General features: G+C 44.3%; 1 protein-coding gene across 1 annotated transcript; it reads left to right on the forward strand.

The window, feature by feature from the left end:
• Positions 1-7,190: 7,190 nt before the first annotated feature.
• On the forward strand, positions 7,191-11,165 carry trim110 (tripartite motif containing 110; the record flags this gene model as incomplete). Its single annotated transcript, XM_079222308.1, has 7 exons — positions 7,191-7,679; positions 7,770-7,865; positions 8,058-8,291; positions 9,556-9,578; positions 9,777-9,922; positions 10,131-10,402; positions 10,896-11,165. 7 exons carry the CDS (start codon positions 7,191-7,193, stop codon positions 11,163-11,165), a joined length of 1,530 nt encoding a protein of 509 aa, XP_079078434.1.
• Between the last annotated feature and the right edge of the window lie 1,730 nt (positions 11,166-12,895).

The following is a 12,895-nucleotide window of genomic DNA, read 5'->3' on the forward strand; positions in this document are numbered from 1 at the left end:
TTAAACATGCGCATCGTCGCGTCGGCTACGCGATACTATTGCCAACGAGCAAGAAGTGATAACTCTCATAGTTCCCAAACATCAAAAAGAGAGAATATCCTTGTTGTTTTTTCACCAGAACTCTATTGTGCCAACAACGCATTTCTCGTGCCATCTTGCCATTATGTTCGCGTGTGCGACGGTCGGGCGGTTTTTCAACACCAATATTCCATACGAGCGCCAAACACGGCGGTGGGATGCGCGTCCCCGCTACTGTACGGCGACCTGTTGCACGCCACGCGCGCTCCCACATCATAACAAGTTATGATTCATAAAATATTATGACTTCTCCAAAAAATACAGTCCCGGATGTGCATTTCCCCCACAGGCCGCTCGTCGCCGACACAACCGCTGTGAATATAACAAAAAAAAAAACAACTTACCATGTTTAAAACGATGATTTTTGGCAGCGATATTGTGTAATGACACGGGGGAGGGGGGAGAACAGCTCAGGAGCTTAGGTTGGGTAAGATCGGCTCCGTCTCTCAGCCGGGACACTGGCGCAGCAATTCCCTATTCACTCCCAGGGATGCGCAGTCGGACAGACGCATTTTTTTTTTCTTCAATTATTTATCCCCGTCGCAAAATCGCGTTTCTTTCTCTTATGACAAAGGGTTATGATGCCTGCATGTATTCACTCATAGTCCACTGGCAGCAGCAGGAGAAGCAGGGGCGGTGCAGATAGCTGCAGGCTAAACTCGCTACACGGGGAGGATTATTTCGCTTTTCTTGGCCGTGCGTGCCGCTCTTCCTCCCTTCTTTGTATTGGGCCGGGGCCGGGGCCTGCTCCTGTCAGGCCTGTCTGCGCTCTCTGCGGAACTGTCTGTCTGTCTGCTTAGCAGGCTAGCTGTCTGTCTCGCTGTCTCTTATAATTAATGGCCTTCGCCGCCAGACGGTCCTCTGGGGAACAGTGGCCACATTGGCTCTCAGTGTGCATCTCACATAGGAGAGCAGGCCCGGACTCACACCGCTCCAAAGCGGATTTAAGGATTGCACAGGTGTGCATGATTGACGCCCCCCCCTCGCCCCCAACACGAAAACACACCCACAGTTGTTATCAGACAATCATAATTCATATTTTAATAAAACATTTTCAAATTTAGTCTCGATAAGTAAAGACATAGTTTGGGATATTGGATTGTTGGTACTACTTTATTGAGCTATTTTGGGGACTGTGACTCACATTGTATGTAACAGACAAAATGTACCCTCAATACAACCATTTAGACCAGTGGTTCTCAAATGGGGGTACGTGACATTTGCAAATATATATATATATATTTAAAATTAGCATCCATTAAAAAATACTATTAAAAATAGTTATTTAATACATATTCAATACAATATTAGTGTAAGTTCATAAACTGAGTTGTATATATTCTATATCACATCAGACCCTGCTGGCACAGCCCTGTGTGTTACATATTTTTTTTCAAACAAACATGCTTTTTGCTGGTTAGGGGGTACTTGGCTAAAACCATATTTTAGAGGCGGTATCACTGAAAAGATATTGGACACAATATACTGAAAATGACTTTCTTCAAAATACATTCATGTAAAAACAAAACTATTTCTAAGTTTCTAAGAGAAATAACCTTATATTTAGGTATTGAGGTGTTCACTTGAACAACAAACTGGACTGGACTGACCATACACACGCACTCTATAAAAAAGAATAGAGCAGACTCTTTCTGCTGAGGAGACTGAGGTCTTCGTCTCTTGTGTGGACTGCTGCAGTAATCCTGCAATTTCCCCACTGCGGGACTAATAAAAGATTATCCTATTTTAGCTTTTATCTGAATAGTCTGACTTGTTTTAAGAACGAATTGCAATGACTATGCACGACTGATTGACTTTATTAAAGTAAAGTTGATCTTATTTGGGGTTATGTTTATCTAGATACATAGTACAGGACCTCCAGATTTATTTTGACATGTTAAGCTCTGAAGTTTCAAGACAAAACAATGTTTTGCCATTTTTTGTCTTTGAGCTTGCATGCTGGTGTATTGTCAACTGTATCTTTGTGAGAAAATATTATGTGAATTGTGGGAGACTTTTGTTTGCTTGAGGTCATTTATTTTCAACCTGTCATATTCCACTGATAACAATACTGTTTCAGATGATTTATGTACCATTCAATACAATACAAACCCAGTCTCAGAATAATCTTTGAACCTAACACCTTTCTCTGACGATGATATTAATATAAACCGGAATAGCCCACATCACACATCTACAGCAATGATAATGGTCCTGTACTTGTATAGCGCTTTTCTAGTCTTCCGACCACTCAAAGCACTTTAACACTACATGACATCATTCACACATTCACCCACTGATGAGAGGAGCTACCATGCAAGGTGCCACATCAGTTATATCAACCATTCATACACCGCAGCTACGGGAGCAATTTAGGGTTAAGTGTCTTGCTTAAGGACACAACGACATGGGCTAGCGAAGCCGGGGATCGTACCGCCGATCCTCTGGTTGAAGGACGACCCTGCTCATCACTGAGCCACAGTCGCCCATAATACACGTGCCGGGCACAGACAACATGATAGAGACACTTTGTGGAAAAGGACTTTGAATAAACTCCATCATGACAAACAGGCAAACAAACCAAACCGAGAACATAACCTCCTTGGCACAAAATTCAACTGACACTTATGGGAATGTCCATTTTTGCAGGTTTATGATCATAAATCAAAGTATTAAACAAATTAAACCTTTTGATCTGATGATGTAGATGAAAAGTCAGTGGTGAAAACTTTGACCTGCTGCTGCCGACAGGGGGAGAAGTCAGGGGATTGTCAGAGTCATTGAAGTTCATCCTCCGGGGATCATGCACAATATCGCTTTTTTTTCATGTTACCTCACTGCAGCGGACAGATTGATTCTGTGCTCTCTGCATCAGTAAAGCCACTAGGTGTCTCTCAAAGACAAAACATGTTGAGTGCCTCATAATGATATGTGGCTACGGTCCACGTGACATTAACCACAAGTGTAGATGATGCAGATATATAGTTTTTTAAAACAATCAATATATTTAATGTTCAATTAATTTAATGTATTACAGAAAAACAGTAAAAGTAGGTATTAGAATATGTGTGAATTAGAATATACAAATATATTCTAATTAAAGTACAGTCTTCTATAAAGACAGTTTCTTCAGCTTATGCTCAGAAGCATCTGACAATTTGTGAGATGGGCTCCGATGTATGAATTGACACCTCTTATTTGTGAGGTGATTTGAAAGCAGTTCGGCACATCATGAAAGAAAAAGATGATTCAGAGGTAAGCCACAATACAAGGGGTATGATGAAAAAAATCCCTCTTACATCCCTTTTTTTTTTTTTTACACAAACTAATTAGAAAGCTGTCTATCTGGGAAGTGTCTGTTAGTTTGTCCCGAAAGTCATTGAGGCTCATCAGAGGCGTTTTGCGGCACGGAAATGCTTCTGCTATGTTCGTTATGTCCAAAAGAGACCCCATCAAAGGGCTAAGATAGACGCCAGAAAAATCCCTGACCTTGGCCCCTTGTCAACTTCCTGAAACAAAAGAGGAAGAGAATCGTGAGTGTCCCACCCTCCAGGCCCCAAAAGTCTCAGCTGGTTCTGTGTCATGGCGTGGCTATGAAGAGACCCGGAAGAAACAGGGCAGGGAGGAGGCAGATGATGGGGAATAGCAACGAGGAGTATCTGGTGTGGATCAGGAAGACGTTGTCCAAAGAGGATGGGGACAATGAAAAGGTATTTGTGCTGTGCCACACTGGACAGGCCACCAATAAGGTCCCAAGCAGACCAACAGTCGTGCGATGCAGCGGGCCCTGGAAAATCAGTAAAAGGTTGCATTAAAAAACATGCAATTGCAAAGCGTCTCAGGAGAAAGAAAACTGAGGTACCGATCTGAATGAGATTTGACAGGAGCAGGTTCATGGCAGGATTGCTTTTGCTCTGTTCTTCTTGAGTAGACGCAGGATAGCGTAGCGGGCCAGGCAGACTGGTACTACAAGGAATATCACAGTCTACTACAATACCCATGGTATTTGTGTACCAAGATCCTGAAGAGAATTTAATGATTTATATGTTGTACTGCCTTACTTTGACTAAAGTTTCATGTCCCACTTATACTAAAGAATGTGTCCCACTTATACTAAAGAATGTGTCTCGAAAGCTGAGCGAAGCTGAGAAACCGCAACTGGTCGAGTTCTCAGTCGCTCTTGACCTTGGCTGAACAGGTTAGATAGAGGCCGCTGTGGCCTTATATGCCCTTGCAACCGCATATTAACACATAAAGCTTGCTTTTGGCCGTTATTGGTCTGGCACAGGTGTGTGTGGGAGGTCCCGCCTTTGTGCTCTCGGGAGGGTGTCAGACAGTGTGGCTCGCTCTTGTGACCTTTAGATGTCTGAATTACAGACGGACTCAGCTCCCTTTTTCGCTACTAAGACTGCGACAAATATGGAAGTCAGATAAGAGGAAGTCTCACAGAAATGGGATAAATATCCATTGCTCTTAGAGAACGGGGCCCACTCTCATTCTGGGGGTGTGCTGACTGTGTGCAGACTGTATGCAGAGCAGACCATCAGGGGAGCTGAGTCCAAGGCCTTGTAATAGGTATGCATTCCATGTATGTGTAATAATGGCTTAAATAAATAATCTTGATTGTAATATAACCTGTACTGTCAATTCTTGAACACCCGAGGAATTTCCTGGAGAGGAGAATTCATCCCTTCAATCTTTACCACAGAGAAGTGGTGCTCTTTCATGTATCCAATCTGTCGAGCATTGACCTCGATGCTTTCAGCTTTGATGATTTTCACAGAGAAGTTGTATTTTTTGCTATTTTCCATGTTTCCTGTCAACGTTTGACTGGCTTCAGCGAAGAGCTTGATAAAGTCGTGCTCATCGAACACTATACTGTGTGTCACTTCCTGCTAGCACACAAAGAAAAACACATAAACTGTTAAGTTATTTACTTTCATTCAGTCAAGTAGTGAGAGGTTTTAAGTAACGTTTTGATGTTGAGTCAAGTCTGTATTTAGTTATGTCACGTGTGAAACAAGAATATATGACACCAATCCCACGGTGAGGAAATGCAAAACTATTAAACAGGTAACATTTTATTTTTCCCAAACAGTCGAGGGTTAAACCTACACAGGTACTGTATATACAATATACACACAATTAATGTTTTTAGCTCTTTGTCCTGTTCATTAGTACATTGTTTTATAAAACAAGATGGTATAAATGTACGTATCCTTAAATTCCCAGGCGATGGCGAGCTTAGCTTAGCATAAAGACAAAACTGTGGTTTTACCGGGAGATCTGGGCAGGACTAATTCTGGTAGTAGTTCTGCCCAGATCTCCCGGTAAAACCACAGTTTTGTCTTTATGCTAAGCTAAGCAGAGACAGGGTTGCTGGTAGGGGGATTTTTGCTACCTTTAGACAGAGCCTGGTTCGCTGTTTCTCCCTGCCTCCAGTCGAAATGCTAAGCTAAGTGGTTTGCTTCAAATGATACATTTAGATATGAGTGTGGTATTGACCTTCCCAGCTAACTCTCAGCAAGACACTACATTAGCTTATTTCCCAAAATGTTACACTATTCCTTTGAACTGAAGCAGATCAGTGGTCTTCACCAAAGTTATTACAATTCTTCCAGAGGGGGACATGAATTTGTGTACAAAATCTCATGACAATCCATCCATCAGCTGTTGAAATGGATCATTTAAAACTACAAAGGTTGGTCTCATGGGGGCGCTAGAGGGAAAGTAAAGGATCTCAAAAGCACTTTAGATACATTATCTGCACACTAGTGTGTAAATGCAAATGATACATATACAGTGCATCATTTTTGTTCAATATCTCTCCATGCAGTGGATTGATTACCTTGTTGCTTTCTGAGGAGTTAGATAATTGCTGCTGACGGAATCAGCCTGAAGCTATGTTTGTGGTTTTTAAGGAAAAAATACTGGCCTCTCAGGTATGTGAAACACGCCTCTTTTGATCTTGTAAATTCGAGGGTCTGGAAATGTACAATGAGTTAAATCCTTGAGGAAGTGAAAGTAAACCAGTGCTCGTGCATATGCCCCAAAACAAAAGTCAGGAGAGCATGTGACATTTACTACAGACTGAAGAAAATCTCTGTTTCTGTCCACTCACAATGTCACATAGTATGTGTTAAACAGGACCACAGCTCTACAGTTAAAAAAAGATGAGCTAAGAAGATAATAATTTACATAAAAACATGGTGGTGTAAAGGGTGCTGTGTGCTCACTGAAAAAAAAATATAACAAGTCTTCTGAGAACAGTTTACTTAATAATTCCCCTCCCCTTCTTAGGGTCATGTGACCTCTCTGAGTCCAGTGTCACCAAGGGGGGAGGTGAATCTGTTGGGATTAGCCTCCAAAGTCAACACACATGTCACACACAACACACACACACTCACCGATGGCCACAGGCTGGAAACACCACGGTACCAGCAGGTAAGATATCCCACCTCTGTTTCAGACATTTACTCAGATTCTCGTTCAATTCAGTTGAGATGAGCATACATGAGTTGGCGGTTAAACGTGTAAAAGCGGAGCACATGTAGATTGCAAATCAGACCAGCAAGCTGTCAAGGATGATCTACTGATCTCCTGTGCATGCATTTGACTCAAGTTAATCTAGGTTCAGTGTTGCAACCCGTTACCCTTACTGTGATGACCAGCAGGGCATGTTTTTCTCCTCACCGTTCACCTACTTCCTCCCTTCAGGTTGTGAGGTGTTATCTTTGTTTAACCGCTGCACATTTCCCTAGTAATAGTAGTTGTTAAGTATTCTATTCATAGATCAGGGTAAGGAAAAGCCAAGTCGAAAGGATTACTGGTCTGAGTGCACAGTTGGAGTGGAGCAAAGACACCACCAGCTCAATGCCAGCTGACTTACAGCATGTAAGTCAGTAACTTGTGGGGATGCTGTCTCTCCTTTGGTGTTGCAACAACAAGGCCGCAACATGACGTCTGCATGGTTACATTTCCTTCGCATGTACGCTCACTGACTGCGATCCAAATTCTCAATGTGGTTTGATTCCCCTCTTATCCACTGTTCTTTCAGAAGCCTTATGTGACACACACACACACACACATTGGAGACCCTTCACCCGCTCTCCATGGCGTCCCTGGAGGAAGAGCTGACCTGCTCTGTGTGCCGAGACTTCTTCAGTCAAGCCCACCCACTGCTCTGCGGACACAGCTTCTGCCCCGCCTGCATCCGCGAGGCCTGGAGCGGCCGGGGCGAGGGCAAAAGTCGCTTTACCTGCCCCCAGTGCCAGGAGGAGCGTGGTGACGTGCCATGTGACTGCTGTCCTCCCGCTGTGGATGAAGCACAGCCACCGTCGGCTGTCAAGACCTGCCTGAGGTGTGAGGTGTCACTGTGTGCCGCACACCTCCGACCACATCTGGAGAGGCCGGCGTTTAGCACCCACCTGTTGGTGGACCCGCTCGGGGACCTCTCCCAGCGAAGGTGTCCGACACACACAGAGATACTGCGCTACTACTGCGCCGACGACAAGGTGTATGTGTGTGGCGACTGTCTGCTGGACGGAGGCCACGCTGAGCACAAAGTGAAGGCGCTGAGGCAGGTGGAGGAAGATCTGAAGGTCAGCTGGAAGACGAGATGTGGGTTTTGACGTTTGTTTGTTTGTGCCACGAGTGTGTGTCTGCTCATATATGTGTGTGTGATTGTACAGGTCATACTCCAGACCCTGCTCAGCAAAGCCGAGGAGAAGCTGAAAGACGGAAAGCGAATCCTCAAGGAGCATGAGAGTATGGATTCAACCATGGCTGTGAGTCAAACATATTTAAACTGCAGGGAAAATGCAACGTAATGACCCCCTTAGTAGGTGTGTCTGCACCTCGTACTGCTCAAGTTATCAAGGAATCCCAAAAGCCCCAGACTGGTCTCATTCTACAGATTTTCCAATGGATCAGATGTTCTGATTATGTCTCAACCACCAACCTCTCGTGACTGGTTTCAGGACTCCCTCAAGAAGGATGACACCCAGGTGGAGCGGCTGGGCTTGGACCTGCAGGTGCAGGTGATGAGGCTGATGGTTGCTCTGAGGGAGATCACCAGGAGGGAGAGACAGCAGGTCATAGAGCGCGTGCACGAAGACTGCTCCAAGGTGAGAAGCGAGATGAGCCAGGCGCTGAGCATCCAGCACCACCTGGCTTCACTGCTGGCCGAGACGGACCCCTTCCTGCTCATCTGGGTAAGACTCTCTGCTGTGTGGCCCCCGGTGTGGAAATGAACCGTTGATACAATTTAGTTTCTGTCGTGCGAGGCAGAAGATTTCAACCCGGCTCGATCGGTTCTTTTTTAGCTAACCATATTCAGCCGGTCTGTCGGTCGGTCCACCACTTGGGTCCCGACTGGAATACCTCAATAACTACTGAATGGATTGACATTTAATTTAGCACGGCCATCGTGGCAACGCCTGTTGGGTGGATGCCACGGCTTTTTCCATCATCCTCAGCTGTACTTTGTGTTTTGTGCTCATTAACAAATGTTGGCATAACACGCAGCAACTGAACAAGATAAACATTGCACCTGCGAAAAGAACATTCAGATTGTCATTGTGAGCACGATGCCATGTTAACGTTAGATTAATTTAGATAAGGTCTTCACATTGCTGTCAACCAGTGGCGGGCCGTGGGTTTTGTATATCAGTGGTTCAGCTGTTCGGCGCACCCGCAATAATTATAATACATGTAATGTATTTGTGAAAAACAATTACATTCTAAAATAGCTTTAACTTTTAATTATAAAATAAAATATATATATATATATTTGTTTATTATTAAATTATTAAATAGCTATAACTTTGTGATTATGTTTAGCCCACCAGAGAAGGCTTAGAAGGTCCTGACGGCCAGCCACTGCTGTCAACACTAGAAGTTCTCTGAGGCATCAAATATGAATGATGAAACTGTCATCATACCCTGATTCAAATGTTGCTAAATCATGACGGGTGTGCTATGTGATGCCACCATTTTCCAGCTGAGCCCAAACCAGTTACAAGAGAACAGACAAAACACAGACGTTCTATTTTTTGGGATGAGAAATGACCAAAAGTGATGGCAGAAAATGTAGCGTTAATTAGCCACTGGCAAGACGCTGATGGAGAAAAAAGATTTCCAGTGCCTTCAAACTATCCATTGTTAGAGCACAAAGGCCAATTTATCTTTTCAAAAAGAGGCACATAGTTTAGTTTAACCTCACAGACTATGCTGTCGTAAAACAGCTTGAGGTTATCAGTGGTTTAAGCGTCCAAGCAATGCAGCAGATCGATAATGTTGCATCCACTCATATATCGTGGAGAGAAAAAGATGGAACATATCCAAGGCCACGGGTGGAGTTAGCTATATGTTGAATGACTTAGTTTCTCACACAGAAAGACACACAGGGAGATTGGAAATTCTTTCATTTTTTTTTGTTGTGTTTTTCTCAGCTGTCCTTGACTCTTCTTTCCTCAGGCCTTTCAATCAGATGACACAAAGTAAGTCCATAATAACAAGTCAGTGTGCGTGCGTGTGCGTGCGTGCGTGTGCGTGCGTGTGCGTGCGTGCGTGCGTGAGGTAGAAAAGCCAGTGGGACACAAAGGGAGGACAAATTGAACCAATGAATGCAATTATTTCACCGCACAAGAAGCCACTCACCTGTGTGCGCTCATACTGCAGCATGTGTTATGTTCTAGGTTACTCGCCGACCTGAACAGCCCACTCTTCACGCCCGACGCCGTCAGTCTGGACAGGAAACACATCTTGGAAGACATAGAGAGCAAGTACCGAGAGTTCATCACCGGCACCCTGCGCTGCCTCAGTGAACTAAAGAGGGAGCTCTGTGAGTGACACTCGCCCGACCCGCTCATTTAATGTCGAGGAACGCTTTGATATCGTTTGGAGATAAACCTTTTTCTCTCTATCTTGTTATTTGAGGAGTTTGAGTATATTAGATGAGGAGTTTGAGTATGAAGCTAAGCAGCCAGCAGCTGGTTATTTGAATATAAATATATATTCAATTTACCTTATTTCATTTCCCTCTCACGCAGTAACCAGCCCCTTGACTCTGGACACTAACACGGCCCACCCTCTGTTGAGCATCTCTGATGACCTTTGCTCGGCGACGCGAGTTAAAAACCGTCTGCCGCGCTCTGCTCACTCTGAACGGTTCGACCACTGGCCGCAGGTCCTCGCCGCCCAGACCTTCATCTCCGGGACTCACTACTGGGAGCTGGAGGCTGAAGGGTTCTGGGATATTGCCGTCTGCTATAGAAGTATTGGGCGGAAGGGGAAAGAGGGCAACGCCTTTGGGAACAACAAGGTACTATAGTTTATTTGGACGGCACTTACATTTAAATATGATTTAGCAACTGGTAGGAGGCCCCGGGGAAGACCCAGGACACGCTGGATGGATTATATCTCCCGGCTGGCCTTGGAACGCCTCAGGATCCCCCGGAATGAGCTGGAAAGCGTTGCGGGTGACAGGGAAGCCTGGGTCGGCCTGCTGGGCCTGCTGCCACCGCGACCCGACCCCGGATAAGCGGCTGATAATGGATGGATGATTTAGCATTATTAATTTACTTACAAAGAATCATTTGCTTTCCAAAAATAGCTGAAAATAATTCCTAGCGTGCAATTCAGATTGATTGTTGTGTCCCAAACTCAAAGATCAAGTGATTTACTGTCTCAGCAGGCAGCAGAGAAAGGCCACACATCTTTACATTTGAGAAGCAATATTGAATTGTTAAAATCATCAGAACTTGTTGGCAGTCGACTAAAGAAAACGTGTCCTCTCGATTAAATTGAATTTCCAGGTGTCGTGGAGTTTGACGCAGCAGCATGACAGGAGGCTGGCGGCCTGGCACAACCGCAGGAAGACCCGCCTCACGTGCCAGATGACCGGCAACCGAGTGGCCGTCGTCGTGGACTACGGCGCCGGCACTGTCACCTTCTCCGAGGTGGGACCGTCGAACAACCTGACCCACCTCCACACCTTCTCGGCCACCTTTACTCAGCCGCTGTGCTTGGGCTTTGGACTCTACAAAGCGGAGCTCAACAGTCACATCTGTATCGTCAAAACCTGAGGAGGAGGAGAGGGAAAGGAGGACAGAGAAGAAGAAAAGGACCCTGAGAGGCTGGTTTGACTTAGACAAATCCCTGCCAGGACAAAGTGGTGTTCATTGATTTCTCCACTTCTGGAACCACGCAGCCTGCAACTCTGATGTGTCTCTCCCACTCAGATCTCAGCTTGAGCTTGTCTTCTTCCTCAATAAAGCGACAAAACCACACTTCCTATAAAACTCTGATGGGTTTTATTGACTTGGATATATAGAGATATCTGAGAATAGAGCATTCATTGAGTGAATATGAGTCGATCCTAGCGGTACAGCAAATGAAAAAAAGCTCCTTTTGAAAAAAGAAAAGGACAAAAATAGGTTTTAAAGACACATTTGCACGATGTTGATGTTGCTTTTCATTCCACAAAACTGCAGATGACCGTTGGTCTGAGGATACAACGATCGCGTTAAAGAAGGATGTAAACATTTGTGTCGGCAACCGGGCACTAACTCATGCCATCCTTTGCTGAACATCTCTGATGCTCTTCTTCGGTTGCTTAATTTAGTGAATTTCCACATTCTGTCTGTTTTTAGACATCAGGTGTGTCTTCATCAGGCTGGTTTAGGTGTTCATGGACTCAAAATCTCAAATAACACCCTCATAGAGAAATAGATGCTCCATGCTGTTAATCCAGTCTGACACATGATGTCTCAGAAAAGAAGCTACCTCGCCAAAATAAAGCAACGGAGATGTAAATGTTTTTACTTGAAGGAACACAAGGAGTATCTGAAACTTTTAAACTCAGCTTTAGGCGACAAGAAGGGATCACTGATTTGATTGGGTAATGAAGTGAAGAAAAAAAACTGCTACTCACTTCTATCTTTGCTCTATGAAGCAGCTAAGATACCCAATTATTCTCCCATTTTCTTTATTTCTCTGTAAAGGTGAGTGGGTGGATGTAACATAGCGGGTGAGAAAGAAGCAGAAGGAAAAGGGGACGGGCGCAGAGAGAGAGAGAGAGAGAGAGAGAGAGAGAGAGAGATATGAGCATACTCTGGCTCGGTTACGATCACACTGACTGCCTGACTGCCGTGCTGTGAAATTATGTGATGAGGGATTTTTGACCGCACATCGCTGCTCCGGCTGGGATATGGCATATAAGACTGTACAGACGGAAACAGGTGATCCTCTATTTTGTATTCACTTTAAAATATACTAGCATTGCACTGCGAAACCAGTGCAGTTTATTTTAGAGCATGTGTCTTAATAAGGTGAACAGTTGATTATTTTGCAGTGGAAATCCTTCTCCAACAAAATAGCAGAGTAGTTTGTGTGTGATGAGTAGGTTGTAATAAAGCTAAGACAAATGTGTTTTCACACATGCTGTTGCTCCTCTTGGTCAAAGATAAATGAGTGGTATTTGAAAATAATTAAACATTTTAACTTAATATATATGTGTATATATATATGTATCGTACCACCTGAGGTCAAAAATGGCTCCAATCCCCCAATTTAACATTTGATTCCTGAGTTAATCAACAGAAGGGCTGCTGAACTCGGAGAGAAAATAAAAGAAACATACCAAACGGTGTTTTTAATGTATGCTTACTGTATTCGTGTCCGTAAGTGTGAAACAAAAGCACAAGTGAGAGGAAGAGTGTGTGTGTGTGTGCACGTGATGTGTGTGTAATGTGTGTGTGAGGGAATTCGTGTTGATCAGCGTTGGGAGGGAGGGGGGTTTGTGTAAAAGACAGAT

This window comes from Taurulus bubalis, assembly GCF_910589615.1.
Source record: "Taurulus bubalis genome assembly, chromosome: 1".
In the NCBI taxonomy this organism is placed as follows: Eukaryota; Metazoa; Chordata; class Actinopteri; order Perciformes; family Cottidae; genus Taurulus; species Taurulus bubalis.